This window comes from Crotalus tigris, unplaced genomic scaffold (genome assembly GCF_016545835.1).
Source record: "Crotalus tigris isolate CLP2741 ecotype Arizona unplaced genomic scaffold, ASM1654583v1 scf7180000019004.2909048, whole genome shotgun sequence".
Classification (NCBI taxonomy): domain Eukaryota; kingdom Metazoa; phylum Chordata; class Lepidosauria; order Squamata; family Viperidae; genus Crotalus; species Crotalus tigris.
Genome location: NW_024097319.1, coordinates 2,856,150 through 2,871,722, shown reverse-complemented (window position 1 = coordinate 2,871,722; position 15,573 = coordinate 2,856,150). Strand labels below are relative to the sequence as shown.

Below are 15,573 nucleotides of genomic sequence, written 5' to 3'. Positions count from 1 at the left end.
AAGCAAACGGAGAAACAGAATGCAGCTGAAAGGGAGGTTAGAAAAAAAAAACGCTTGGGGAAGACAAAAGCACCAGGGCGGGGGCAGCAACCCTATCCTGCATGATGGCAGGAGGGATAACAGCGGGCAAAGGGGGCCCAGGAGGAGCTGTGCAAAGCAGGTGGAGGGGAGTCCGGGCAGATTGCAGGCGCCAGCAGCAGCAGCGGCACGGAGGCCAATCGCAGGCATGATGGGACAGCTGTGCAGGGCAGAGGTGCTGCCCCGGCCTGGAGGAGAGGCGGATTGTGGGCGCCAGTGGCAGCAGCAGCGCGGAGGCCGATCACAGGTGTGATGGGACAGCCGCGCAGGGCAGAGGCCCTTCCCGGGGCTGGAGTGGAGCCGGCAACGAAGTCCCGCCCAGCTCCGCTCCGTTCCAGCCCCAGGCAGTACATCTGCCCTGCGCAGCTGTCCTGCTCACACCTGCAATCGGCCTCCGCACCACCGCCACCTCTGTAGAAATCGCACAATAAAAACATTGATAGAGATCTCTTCCATTCTCAGGAACTAAAGGCCACTTTCTTCCCTTGAGCTCAGCATGGTCATCTCCTACAGTCATTGAATATTTGAACAGTCACTAAACAAATGATTGTAAGTTGAGGACCACCTATGATAGCAATTTTACTGGAAAGAATGGATCCCACCAGTGCCTAAATCTCTAATCTCTTCTCTCCCCTTTAGATGCTAACAAGATTTCTCTATTTTTTTTTCCTCTCTTCCTTTCTGATCCAGGTCAACGTCTTCATCTCCTTCGTTTTCCCAATGGCCATTATCTCCATCCTCAACACCATCATAGCCAACCAACTTATCATCATGTTTAAGCAAGCGGCCCAAGAAAACCAAGTGTGCACCATTGGAGGACAGCAAACCATGCTTAGCATGTCCATGGAACCTGGGCGCGTTCAGACCTTGAAGCACGGGGTTCGAGTTCTACGTATGTACCCCTCTGATTGGAGGCCACCTTCCTGTATCTGATATTCAATTTATGCGTACAGCTTGAGGTCTGGCCCCTGTGGCCTGGAAATGATGCATTGTTTCTTCCAGAAAAGAAACTTCCAATACTCCCAAACTACCTGGGAGGTTTTTGAACTGGTTGGGTTAGTAATAATAATAATAGTAGTAGTAGTAGTAGTAGTAGTAGTAGTAGTAGTAGCAGTAGTAGTAGTAGTAGTAATGTTGGAAGGGACTTTGGAGGTCATCTAGTCCAACCCCCCTGCTCAGTCAGGAAATCCTATACCATTTCAGACAAATGGCTGTCCAATCTCTTCTTAAAAACTTCCAGTGTTGGAGCATTCACAACTTCTGGAGGCAGGTTGTTCCACTGATTAATGGTCAGTGGTTGAATCCAAGTAGTTCTTGATGTCTGATTGTGGCAATCCATAATGCCCAGTGGTGCACTTCCTGCTCAAGAGGTCATCCTTGGATCCAACCGGGTCACTACAATATAAAAAAGATGTTGAAAGAGCAACAAAGATGATAAAGAGTCTGGAAAGTGTATTATTGTTGTTGTTGTTGTTGTTGTTATTTAGCGTATCTAAATGGCATCTACAGAGGTCATGCAATCACTGATATACAAATATAAGTTTAAATAAAGCATGTGTGTGTGTGTGTGTGTGTGTGTGTGTATAATACATATATATCAAATATAAGTATATATATATCAATATAATTATATTTGTATATCAGTGATTGCATGACCTCTGCAGATGCCATGTAGATATGCATAATAGTAATAATAATAATAATAATAATAATAATAATAATAATAATAATACCCAAATACTTGGGTATCCTTCAGGCTGACAACATCAAGCACACTGAAGTCAAGAAAAAGATTAGAGGTGAATACATCAAGAGAGTGAAGAAGATCTTAAAGTCCAAACTCAATGGAGGAAATACCATAAAGGCAATCAATACCTGGGCAATTCCAGTCATTAGATACACAGCTGGAATAATGGACTGGACTCAAGCAGAACTAAAAGCAATGGACAGGAAGACTAGAAAAATAATGACAATGAATCATGCCCTTCATCCATGCAGTGACATTGACAGACTTTATCTACCAAGGCAAATAGGTGGGCGTGGAATGCTACAAGTACATCAGATGGTTGAAGAAGAAAAAATGGCTTTGGAAGAATATCTGAAGAACAATGATGAAGATGCACTGAAATTAGTATATCAGGAAGGCTTACTGACTACTGGAGAGACCAAACTGGCCTACAAGAAAGACCAAATGAAGAACAGAATAGAGGCATGGGAAGACAAAGCACTACATGGCCAATACATGAAAAAAATAGCTGGGAAAGCAGATAATAATAAACCTGGCAATGGCTAAGAGCAGGAAAATTGAAGAAAGAGACCAAGGGACTAATTCTGGCTGCACAAGACCAAGCCTTAAGGACAAATGCATACAAAGTCAAAATTGAGAAGACAGCAACAGACAGTAAGTGCCGCCTATGCAAAGAAGCTGAAGAAACAGTGGACCACTTGGTAAGCTGTTGCAAGAAGATTGCACAAACTGATTACAAGCAGCGGCATGACAAAGTAGCAACCATGGTGCATTGGAAGATCTGCAAAAAATATCATTTGCCTGTAAGCAAAAACTGATGGGATCATAAAATAGAGAAAGTCATAGAAAATGATAAAATTGAACTGCTCTGGGACTTCAGAATTCAAACAGACAAGCACCTGCAACATAACACCCCAGATTTAACAATTGTCGATAAGAAAGACAAAAAAGTCTGGATAGTGGGCATGGCAGTGCCCGGAGACAGCAGAATAGACGAGAAAGAACTGGAGAAGATAACAAAATACAAAGACCTACAAATAGAAATAGACAGACTGTGGCAAAAGCAAGCAAGGATAGTACCAATAGTAATAGGCTCCTTGGGTGCAATCCCAAAACCACTGGAGCACCACTTGAACACCATTGGCATTGACAAATTCGCTATTAGTCAATTGCAAAAGGCGGCCTTACTAGGAACTGCTTCCATCCTGCGACGATATCTGTAATACCATCAAACATCCACATCTGCCTATCCTAGGTCCTGGGTAAGGACTCGATAGGTAGACAAAATGCCAAATCCAGTCTGAGCATCTGGCTGACTGTGCGATGATCAATAATAATAATAATAATAATAATAATAATAATAATAAAAAAGAGGTGGATGCAAATAAAACAGAAGTTGAAATGAAAGAACTAGTAATAACAACAAAAATGGTAGAAAAAAGAGCAAAAAAAATCAAAAATTGGTCAGCACCAGGTGAAGATGAACTGCATGGGTTTTGGTTGAAACATCTAACTGTTATACACCCACTCATTGCCAAACAATTCAACCATATACTACAAGGAGGAGAAATTGAAAAGTGGCTAACAACTGGGAAAACCTACCTAATAATGAAAAATCCAGCAAAAGGGGCAACACAGGTAACTACAGGCCAATTACCTGCTTACCAACAACTTTCAAATTACTAACTGGTGTGGTAGCTGATGCAGTACAACAGCATCTAGTTGAAAACAATCTCTTTCCACTTGAGCAGAAAGGAAACCACTCCAATAGCAGAGGAACAAAAGATCAACTCCTAATAGACAAAATGATCTTGGAAAACTGCAAGAAAAGGAAGACCAACCTGAATGTGGCATGGATTGACTACAAAAAGGCATTTGACTCTCTGCCACATGACTGGATAATCAAGTGCCTAGAAATAACAGGAGTCAGTAGAAACATCAGAAAATTTGTGCAAAGATCGATGGCACAATGGAAGACACAGTTGAAGATCAATGGTGAGAGGCTGGGAGAGGTTAATATCAAGAGAGGAATATTTCAAGGAGATTCATTATCACCATTACTATTTGTTATTGCACTGTTTCCTCTGTCAACAATACTGAATAACTCAGGACATGGCTATCAAACATCAAAAACATCTGCCAGACTATTCCACCTCCTTTACATGGATGATATGAAGCTGTATGGAAAAACATCATCTGAAATAGAATCGCTGCTCAACACTGTCCTTATATATAGCCAAGATATTGTAATGGAGTTTGGCTTGGACAAATGTGCCACACTTACTATCAAACAAGGAAAAATAATGAAAACTGAAGGAATCAAGATGCCCCACGAAAATAACATTAAGAGTCTGGATGAGGAAGAGTACTACAAATACTTGGGTATCCTTCAAGGTGACAACATCAAGCACACTGAAGTCAAGAAAAAGATTAGAGGTGAATACATCAAGAGAGTGAAGAAGATCTTAAAATCCAAACTCAATGGAGGAAATACCATAAAGGCAATCAACACCTGGGCAATCCCAGTCATTAGTTACACAGATGGAATAGTGGACTGGACTCAAGCAGAACTAAAAGCAATGGATAGGCAGACCAGAAAAATAATGACAATGAATCATGCCCTTCATCCACGCAGTGACATTGATAGACTTTATCTACCAAGGCAAATAGATGGGCGTGGAATGATACAAGTACATCAGATGGTTGAAGAAGAAAAAATGGCTTTGGAAGAATATCTGAAGAACAATGATGAAGATGCACTGAAATTAGTATATCAGGAAGTCTTACTAACTACTGGAGAGAACAAACTGGCCTACAAGAAAGACCAAATGAAGAACAGAATAGAGGCATGGGAAGACAAAGCACTACATGGCCAATACATGAAAAAAATAGATGGGAAAGCAGATAACAATAAAACCTGGCAATGGCTAAGAGCAGGAAAATTGAAGAAAGAGACCGAGGGACTAATTCTGGCTGCACAAGACCAAGCCTTAAGGACAAATGCATACAAAGTCAAAAGTGAGAAGACAGCAATAGACAGTAAGTGCCGCCTATGCAAAGAAGCTGAAGAAACAGTGGACCACTTGGTAAGCTGTTGCAAGAAGATTGCACAGACTGACTACAAGCAGCGGCATGACAAAGTAGCAACAATGGTGCAGTGGAAGATCTGCAAAAAATATCACTTGCCTGTAAGCAAAAACTGGTGGGATCATAAAATAGAGAAAGTCATAGAAAATGATAAAATTAAACTGCTCTGGGACTTCAGAATTCAAACAGACAAGCACCTGCAACATAACACCCCAGACTTACCAATTGTCGATAAGAAAGACAAAAAAGTCTGGATAGTGGATGTGGCAGTGCATGGAGACAGCAGAATAGAAGAGAAAGAACTGGAGAAGATAACAAAATACAAAGACCTACAAATAGAAATAGAAAGACTGTGGCAAAAGCAAGCAAGGGTAGTAACAATAGTAATAGGCTCCTTGGGTGCAATCCCAAAACAACTGGAGCACCACTTGAACACCATTGGCATTGACAAATTTGCTATTAGTCAATTGCAAAAGGCGGCCTTATTAGGAACTGCTTCCATCCTGCGACGATACCTGTAATACCATCAAACATCCACATCTGCCTATCCAGGTCCTGGGTAAGGACTCGATAGGTAGACAAAATGCCAAATCCAGTCTGAACATCTGGCTGACTGTGCGATGATCCATAATAATAATAATAATAATAGTCATACCTTTTTTAAAATCCAAGCAATGATCAAATGGTTAAGATTTTATATATATATTCACCATTTCAGCATTGCATGGATTAATATATATATTATTACACACACTTTCTAAGCAAATAAATACATCATAAAATTCAAAGAGATACAAAATTCATTAAAAAAATGGAATCCAGACACGTATTAATTTATTAATGAAATTATGTTAAGATGCCTAAAAGAAAAGTCAGTAATGTAATTTTCAGTCATGCCTGCATAATATTGTTGAAATAATGTATCCAAGGACACAGAATCCTTGCTCTCCTTTGATCTCTCACTCTTTCTTTATCGGCAAATTCATTTAAGATACAACCAATGGCACAGTTTCCCCTGATTACAAAGTGTTAAGAGCAAGGATTGCATAGAATATTACAAATTAACATAAAGACACTGCTAATTGATTACTCATTTACTGAGACCTGGATATTTGGATAGATGAGTGAATAAAATATAAGATTGTGCCTAATAATACAGTATCAGCGACCCTAAATAAGCAGAAAAAAAGCCTCTTCCAGATCATCCAGTTCTGTCTTCTAAAGAGGCGAAATGTGAAAGACATAATAACAAATGCAAAACCAAGATTAGGTTGAATAACGTCATTTCATCATGTCTCCATCCTGATCCAACCTTTAAACAATTGTTACGAAATTTTAGTCTGTTTCACAGAGAATTAATTATTGCTTTTTTCTCTTACGGAAAATCATAATCAATGTTGGAATTATATCTTTTTAAATTCATTTATTTATTTATTACATTGATTTGCCGTTTATCTCACTGCAAGGAGACTCTTTTTATATAATATAAAAACTTTTTAATTTTGTGCTGAATTGTCTGTACAGTTCTGTATAGACAGATGGGGAACTCATCAAATTTGCAGATGACATCAAGCTGGCAGGAATAGCCAACACTCCAGAAGATAGGCTTAAGATACAGGAGGATCTGGACAGACTTTCACATTGGGCGCAATCTAACAAAATGAAATGAAATGTTGGAAAAAGTAAGGTTCTCAGGAAAGAAAAAATAAATGCACAGCTATAATATAGGGTGGTACCTGACTCAAAAGTAGAAATTGTGAGAGGGATCTTGGAGTCCTAGTGGACAATCATTTAAATAGGAGCCAGCAGTCGCCCAAAAAGCTAACGCAGTTCTAGGTTGCATTAACAGAGGGATAGAATCAAGATCACGTGAAATGTTAATACCACTTTACAATGCCTTAGTAAGGCCATACTTGGAATACTGCATCCAGTTTTGGTTGCCACGATATAGAAAGGATGTTGAGACTCTAGAAAGAGTGCAGAGAAAAGAAAGAGGGGACTGGAGAAGGAGGATAAAACCTACAAAGAACGGTTCCAGGAATTGGGCATGTCTAGTTTAATGAAAAGAACTAAGGGTGACATGAGAGCAGTCTTCCAATATCTCAGGAGTTGCTACAAAGAAGAGGGAGTCAAGCCATTCTCCAAAGCACCTGAAGGCAGGAGAGTGATCAAAAAGAGAAGCAATAGGAGAGGAAAGAGAAAAGAGTAAAGGAGGAGAGAAGGAAGTAGGAAGGTTGGAGGAGAAGAGGAGAAGTAGGGAGAAAGGGGAGGAGAGTGGTGAAGGAAAGAGAAGAGGAGAGGAAGAAGAGGGAAGTAGAGAAGAGAAGAAAGGGAGAAAGAAGGTAGAGAAGAAGGAGTGTGGATACAGTGAAAGGGGAAATGGGCGAGCAACACCAAAAGTCATGTGTATGTATTTATTTTATTTTATTAAAAGTATCTTATATATGAATGTTAAAAGAATGTAAGTTAACATCTGATAAATATCATGGCATATGTATGGGGGAGAGTTTGGAAAAATAAAAAAATATTTTAAAAAGAGAGAGAGAAGCAACCTGGAATTAAGAAGAAACTTTCTGACAGTGAGGACAATTAACCAGTGGAACAGCTTGCCTCCAGAAATCGTGGGCGCTCCATCACTGGAGGTTTTTAAGAAGAGACTAGACAATCACCTGTCTCAGATGGCATAGGTTCTCCTGCTTAAGCAGGGGGCTGGACTAGAAGACCTCCAAGGTCCCTTCCAGCTCTATTCTATTCTAATCAAGGAGAGAAACAACCTAAAACTAAGGAGAAATTTCCTGACAGCTAGAACAATCCATCAGTGGAATGTCTTACCTCCCAAAATTGTGGGTGCTCCAACACTGGAAGTTTTTTAAGAAGAGATTGGATGACCGTTTTTCTGAAATGGTATACGGTTTCCTACTTGAGCAAGAGGTTGGGCTAGAAGATCTCCAGGGTCCCTTCCAACTATGTTCTGATAACTTTTCTGTTTCTCTTGAAACCAGTTTGCATGCAGGAATCAAACACAGATCTAAACACTAAACCTCTATTATGCAGGGCTACAGGTAGGTCCTCAACTTACAACTGGCTGCTTAGCCAGCAAAGTTACAACAGCCCCAAGAAAGGGGACATGACTCAGATTTGGAACCCCTCTGTGATTACATGATCAAATTTTGGGCACTCAGCAACTTGACTACATTTTCAGCTGGTTGCAGCATTCTGCAATCATGTGGCTGCATTTTACAATGATTTTACCCCAAACCGGCACTTACTTTCAGTTTTTGTCAAAACTGAGTTCTTAACGAACCATTGCTTCATTTAACGACCACCATGTTCACTTAACAACCACCATAAAAGTGTCATAGACTTTTATGACCATCATGACATACAACCATAATGGGCAGGCTCCTTAATGGTCAGATGTCATGGACTACTTCCGGGGGTAGGCAACTTTGCTCTTTTATCACTCGTGGACTTCAACTCCCAGAATTTCTGAGCCAGCCATGCTGAGGGGAAAGGGAGAGGTTACCATGCTGAGCCATGCTGGCTCAGGAATTCTGGGAGCTGAAGTCCACAAGTCATAAAAGAGACAAGGCTGCCTATCCCTGGACTAGTTGTACCGTCTTGACCACCAGAGGGGAGCAGAGAGTTAGATGTTTATATCTCTTTGCTGCCAATGAGTGGCCATCTCAAGAACTACAGCCCAGGTTTGTAACCCTTAATGAAGTCATTTGAACATGACCCAAAAGTCATTCTCTTTTAAAATCTGACTTTGATTGAAATGCAATGTTGACAATGTCCCTGAGCAAAAGAGGGAAAAAAAGCTGGCTAAAATTCAAATGGAGAGATGGGTTTTTTTCACGGCAATGTGCCATTTGGAGTTCCATAATTGAAATCAGGAGCTGCAATTCTGACAGGTTTCACACTTCGGTAGAGAAACAAATCACCAGCTTGCATTCCAAGTGGTGGAATAAGAGGTTAGTGCCAAATACCAACAATTCTTGCCAAAAGCGTTACCATTGGCAGCATCTGATAAAGAACTGAACAGAGACTGAATAGAGTCAGATCAGAGTCTGACATGGATAGGAATCAACCAGCGAATCCTAGGATTCTGGACTAGATGGGGAAGTTGAAAGCAAACAGACAAATATCAGAGGTAGTGGTAAATTACAGGGCTAAAATATCATCCCTATAATGATTATACAGTCCTCAACTTATGACCATTTATTTAGCGACTGTTCGAAGTTACAAGAATCCTGAAAAAGAGACGACTGCTCCTTGCACTTAGAACCACTGCAGCATCCCTGTTGGACTAGAAGACCTCCAAGGTCCCTTCCAGCTTCTATTCTATTCTATTCTATTCTATTCTATTCTATTCTATTCTATTCTATTCTATTCTATTCTATTCTACAATCTGTTTATTCTATTCTATTCTATTCTATAATTATTCTATTCTATTCTATTCTACAATCTGTTTATTCTATTCTATTCTACAATCTGTTTATTCTATTCTATTCTATAATGTTTATTCTATTCTATTCTATTCTATTCTAATTACGTAGACTGTGTATATATGTTTACTTCTCTTCCATCATGTTCTCCTCATATGCTAAATAAATAGTCTCTGCTTGAGCCCCCAAGCAGTCTGATCCATTGCAGAAATAATTCAAATGCCTCACTGCCTTGACAGGAGACCATTACTCCAGACATAGGGACAATTTAAAAGATTAGCAATGCATTGTTCACCCCTTGAAAATAAAATTTCAGCTGCATTTCACAACAGAGCCTTCAGAGTGTCTTCTGATTGTGTTCCTCTTTCTCCTTGGCATGGATTGCTTCTCTCCTTCATTAGTTTCCATCCGTTGCTTCTTGTCCTGCCTTCAGGCGCTTTGGAGAATAGCTTGACTCCCTCTTTTTTGGGGCAGCCCCTGAGATATTGGAATACTGCTATCATGTCTCCCCTCGTCTTCTCTTCATTAAACTAGACATACCCAATTCCAGCAACCGTTCCTTATATGCTTTAGCCTCCAGTCCCCTCATCATCTTTGTTGCTCTTCTCTGTACTCTTTCTAGAGTCTCAACATCTTTTTTACATCGTGGTGACCAAAACTGGATGCAGTATTCGAAGTGTGGCCTTACCAAGGCATTGTAAAGTGGTATTAATACGTCACGTAATACTTCATGCTGGCCACATGACCACAGAAAAGTTTTCGGACAACGCTGGCTCCCTCAGCTAAGCAATAGCAATAGCACTTAGACTTATATACTGCTTCACAGTGCTTTACAGCCCTCTCTAAGCAGTTTTTACAGAGTCAGTCTATTGCCCCCAGCTATCTGGGTCCTCATTTTCTCGACCTTAGAAGGATGGAAGGCTGAGTCAACCTTGAGCTGGTTAGGATCGAACTGCTGAACTGCTGGCAGACAGCAGACAGCAGAAGTGCAGTACTGCATTCTAAGTGCTGCACTATCAGGGCTCTAAGAAGCAGAGATCAGCACTGCCCAGCTACAGTCGCACATAATAGATCAGGGGAAACCTTTACCTATGTTTTTTCACCTTACAGACTGGGTAGCTAACTTCATTATTCCTTCCTTCTCCATTTCAGGTGCCGTTGTGATTGCCTTTGTGGTGTGCTGGCTTCCCTATCATGTGCGGCGGCTTATGTATTGCTATATCTCAGAAAAACAGTGGTCAGAGTAAGTGATTTGATTCCTATCATTATTTTACAGAGATCAGCAGGCCAATGGTCTAGACTTTTCTCCCAAAACATCTTGAATGTCGTCTGTGGATTCCTCTTTTGCTAGTGAGTCATAAATGCCATGGCCAATCCCAACTCATGAGTATTTGGGGGGGGGGACTCAGTTATACAATAGCTGGGCAATGGGCTTTTTTAAGTTCTGGTGCAATTTGAAGATTTATCTGAGAGGTCCTTGGTGCTCTCTGAGCTGGGTTGTTTTCTTGCAGGTGTTTCATTACCCAATTAGGTGACATCAGAGCTGGGAGGGAGGGAGGGAGGGAGGGAGGGAGGGAGGGAGGAGGAGGAGGAGAAGGAGGAGGAGGAAGATTGTGGGGTCCTTGGTGCTCTCTGAGCTGGGTTGTTTTCTTGCAGATGTTTCATTACCCAACTAGGTAACATCATCCATGCTAGAAGGGAGTGGGACTTGCAGAGAGGAGGAGGAGGAGGAGGAGAAGGAGGATTGTGGGGTCCTTGGTGCTCTCTAAGCTTGTTTGTTTTCTTTCAGACATTTCATTACCCAACTAGGCAACCTGATCAGTGCTAGAGTGTTCTTGGTGGTTCTTGGAATTGGGCTGTGTTTACAGTAAGGGCAAGCCACTTGTATAATTCTTGAATTCTACTCCACTGAGAACATCTTCCTCTTTTTGTTTCCTCCCAGCTTCCTTTATGACTTCTACCACTATTTCTACATGCTGACAAACATCCTCTTCTATGTTAGTTCAGCAATTAACCCGGTCCTCTACAACTTGGTCTCCACCAACTTCCGCCAGATCTTCTTTTCAACCTTCATTTCCATATGCCTGCCGTCAAGAAAGAAGAAGAAGAGAACCAAGTTCAACAGAAAATCCAACAGCATCTCTAGTAACCATACTTTTTCTAGCCAGGTCACCAGAGAAACTATCTATTGAGCTTTCGGTACTGCCAAGAAGGAAAGGAAGGAAAAGAAGGAAGGAAAAAGACAGGGCTCTGTCCTGCTTTCAGACATGGCCTCCAACTTCATCACCGCATGAACATGTCTAGCTGATTGCTGTCCATTGGAATGAATAGGTGTCTATGGTCAACGTTGAGGTGATGTTCCTGCCTTGGCCTCTGGCTTTTGTGAGTTATATCTCCATGTTTTGTCATGTCGATCCAGCATAGAAGTTGCCTGTTGATGTTCTCCAGGAAGCTTTTTCATCCATGGAGTCAATGTTGGCCAAGCTTGAATGCCTCTTTTACCGTACTCACTTGGTTTCTTGGTTTCGAAGTGCCATCAGCAAGGAGATTAAGATCACTTATCCTGGTTATCTTGAAATTATAGGGAGGAGGCAAAGAATTAGCAGGATTTTATTTTTCTAGGAAAGAAGAGGGTTGTGGTTTTATATAGAAGGAGTCCTCGGCTTACAACCACAGTTGAGCACAACATTTCTTAAGCGAGACCTTTGTCAAGTGAGTTTTGCCCCATTTTACGACCTTTCTTGCCGCAGATATTAAGTGAATCACAGCAGTTGTTAAATCAGTGACTCGGCCGTTAAGTGAATTCTGGCTTCCCCGTTGACTTCGCTGGTCAAAAGGTTGCAAAAGGATTACATCGCCCCGGAACGCTGCAACCGTCATAAATATGAGTCAGTTGCCAAGTGTCTGATCACATGACCGTGGGGAGGCCACAACGGTTATCAGTGTGAAAATAACGGTCCTCAGTCACTTTTTTTCAGTGCCGTTGTAACTTTGAACGATCACTGAAAGAACTGTTGCAAGTCGAAAGACTAACCTGTATTTGTCTCATTTTTCTGCACCAGGGCTTCACTTCTTGATCCCACTCTCAGACAGAGATGTAATACATACGATGCCTAAAATAGGAATTGCTTAGAGGAAGGGAGCTGGGAATGTTCACTAGACTGGAGAGATGAAGTATAGAATGAATGAGTTAATTGCTTAATTAACAAATAAGCATCCAGATGTCTGCTATAAAGAGAGGGTATTTCCCCCACATACACAGTTTTAACACTAACTTAAGGAGAAAAAATCTAGTTACTGTTAATTAGTGATAATTGCTTCTGCTACAACTGATCTCACAGCAAGCACAGGGGCAGGGGGAAAATATTCTGGATCCTCCATAGTGTGGAGGGTTATATTTAAGACCTAAACAAGCAAAAAAACATGGGAAACAAGTTATTATTACAAGTAGACCTCGACTTAGGATTGCAATTCAGCCTGAAATTTCTGTTGCGAAGCGAGACCTTTCTTAAGTGAGTTTTGCCTCATTTTACAACCTTTCTTGTCACTGCAGTTGTTAAGTTAATAACACAATTGTTAAATGAATCTGGCTTCCCTTTGACTTGGGTTATCAGAAAGTCACAAAAGGGGATCAAACCCGGGACATTGCAACCATCATAAATATATGAGTCAGTTGCCAAGCATCTGAATTTTGAGCACGTGACCATGGGGACGCTGCAAAAATGGTCATAAGTCCCCCCTTTTTAGTGCTGTTGTAACTTTGAACAGACACTAAGTGAACTGTTGTAAGTTGAGGACTACTTATAATTGTATAATTATTTCAAAGTAGGATATACATACTGCAATGAATTGTGAGGCATGCTCACATGGCCGTTTGTAATGATGGAGCGCATGGATCAGTAAGGCCACCTGTGTTTCGAGCTGCTGGATGCTACATGATCCGATGCTATTTGCTCAAAGTTCTGGAGATGTTCTACAACTTCCCGCTCACCTGCTGCTCCTTCTCATCAGGCCTCCCTGATGATTATTAAACCTACCAAAGCTTTAATAATTACCATTGCTCAAGCATTATAGCCCCATGGACATACTCACCTATTCCACTATAGAACTGATATAAGGGTTGGGGAAGACAGAAACACCTCATAAGCGATACTTGCATTCACAACTGGGGTCCTCTGTCAAGACACAATGACTTCGTTCATCCTTTGCCAACCCCCTTAGTAGTACAGATAGTCCTTGACTTACGACCACATTTGAGCCCAAAATTTCTGTTACTAAGCGAGACAGCAGTGGAGTGAATTTTGCCCCATTTTACAATCTTTCTTGCCACAATCTTAACAATCTAGTTAAGCGAATCACTGCAGTTATTAAGTTTAGTAACACGGTTGTTAAGTGAATATGACTTCCCCAATGACTTGGCTTGTCAGGAAGTTGCAAAAGGGGGTCACCTGACCCTGGGACACTGCAACCGTCATAAACATGAACCAGTTGTCAACAATCCAAATTTTGATCATGTGACCGTGGGGATGCTGCAATGGTCGTAAGTGTAAAAAATGGCCATGTCACTTTTTTCAGTGCCATTGTAACTTCAAATATCACTAAATGAATGGTTGTAAATCAAGAACTACCCATATTCCATAATGTGTCATTTCAGCTATTTTATTTTTCAGTATTCATGCTGCTGCTTCTTGCTGGGAAATCCTTATGAGGTCCAGCAGCCAGAGTGTGCAGACTATTTAGTTGTAACTAACTCACGTTGCCTGAGATGGCCAGTCTCCATTGCACCCCAGTCTCCATTGCACCCCAGTCTCCATCGTACCCCAGTCTCCATTGAACCCAGTCTACATTGCACACCAGTCTACATTGCACACCAGTCTACATTGCACACCAGTCTACATTGTGCCCCAGTCTACATTGCACCCAGTCTACATCGCACCTAGCCTACATTGCACCCAATCTACATTGCATCCCCAATCTCCACTGCACCCAGTCTACATTGCACCCCGTCTCCATTTCACCCCAGTCTACATTGCACAGTCTACATTGCACACCAGTCTACATTGCGCCCCAGTCTACATTGCACTCAGACTACATTGCACCCAATCTACATTACACCCAGTCTACATTGCACCGACCCCAGTCTACATTGCACCCAGCCTACATTGCACCCAGTCTACATTGCACCCCAGTCTACATTGCACCCCAGTCTACATGGCATTCATCTTCAGAACTGAAGAAGTTTCTTGGATGAGAAGCAAAACATTATCAAAGGAAAAGAAAGTCCAGTTGCCTTTTGAAAAAAGCACCTTTGGGACAACCATGACCTGGATGATTGAGAATCTCCACAGACATGTAACAATCTGGTATGAACCTTGCCTGGGTCTTCTGGGGAAAAAAAAAAGATGGCAATTACAAGTAGTAAAGTAATCTTTGTTTCCCAAAAAGCATCTGTATGCTGGCAAATTCCTGTACTCGCTCAATGTAACAGCTTGGCTCTCATTCTATTTTTGTGGCAGAAATACAAAAACGCGTAATTTAAAGAAACAATGGAGACCTCATATTGTCAGTCGTCTGAAGTGTCCATCATTGAATAAAATGAAATAATCATGAGTGCTGCCATCTCCCTGTTAATAGTTTGTGTTTTAAAGAAAACAAAGCAAGGGACAGGGTGTTTTCTCTTCCCAGTTTATCAAAAAGAAGTGGTCTTACAAATATAACCATCCCATGTTTAAATAATGGTTATTTTCTGCTATTAACCTTTGTACTATACGGTACCATTTGCTCTTTCATTGAACTTCAACAATAAAACAGCCCTGCATTTCTTATTTATGATTGTGGCAGTTGCTTTTTATGGGATCGTGGCTTAACTTCATCTTTTAAAAAATAGCTGTCATGATTCCGACAGATGAAACCCTTCAAAATAACTTTGAGGTATTGTTTACCTTAAAGAATCTTTTATTTGAGTAGCATAATATCGGCACTGCATAATCGAAGCCAAAAACTGAATTCCCCTCCCCTGAGCACATAGTATCAAAGCACAATTCCTTCCTCCAATTAACAGTCATAAATCACATTCCCCAATTAGCTTGAAGTGCTGGCTTCCTCTCCAGTTCTCCAGCCCACCAATTCTTTATCAGTTCTGAGCTCAATAACCTTGATTCTCACACTAAGTTTAGTGTTGTTGTGTCCAGCTGGACTCTCATTCACATCCCC

The 15,573-nt window shown here is 41.1% G+C and overlaps 1 protein-coding gene across 1 annotated transcript; it reads left to right on the top strand.

Moving 5' to 3' along the window:
* Positions 1 to 226: 226 nt before the first annotated feature.
* Positions 227 to 12,945, top strand: NTSR1 (neurotensin receptor 1). The gene is made up of 4 exons (XM_039358200.1): positions 227 to 325; positions 718 to 970; positions 10,513 to 10,603; positions 11,303 to 12,945. Exons 1-4 carry the CDS (start codon positions 227 to 229, stop codon positions 11,550 to 11,552), a joined length of 693 nt encoding a protein of 230 aa, XP_039214134.1. The 3' UTR covers positions 11,553 to 12,945.
* Positions 12,946 to 15,573: the final 2,628 nt, after the last annotated feature.

What these genes read in the sequence shown, in the direction of transcription:
- NTSR1 (XM_039358200.1), top strand. Translation starts at nt 227, where the DNA reads ATGATGGGACAGCTGTGCAGGGCAGAGGTGCTGCCCCGGCCTGGAGGA. An exon ending in GCACGGGGTTCGAGTTCTAC is followed by an intron (nt 971 to 10,512) that starts GTATGTACCCCT and finishes TCTCCATTTCAG; the next exon opens with GTGCCGTTGTGATTGCCTTT. An exon ending in TCAGAAAAACAGTGGTCAGA is followed by an intron (nt 10,604 to 11,302) that starts GTAAGTGATTTG and finishes GTTTCCTCCCAG; the next exon opens with CTTCCTTTATGACTTCTACC.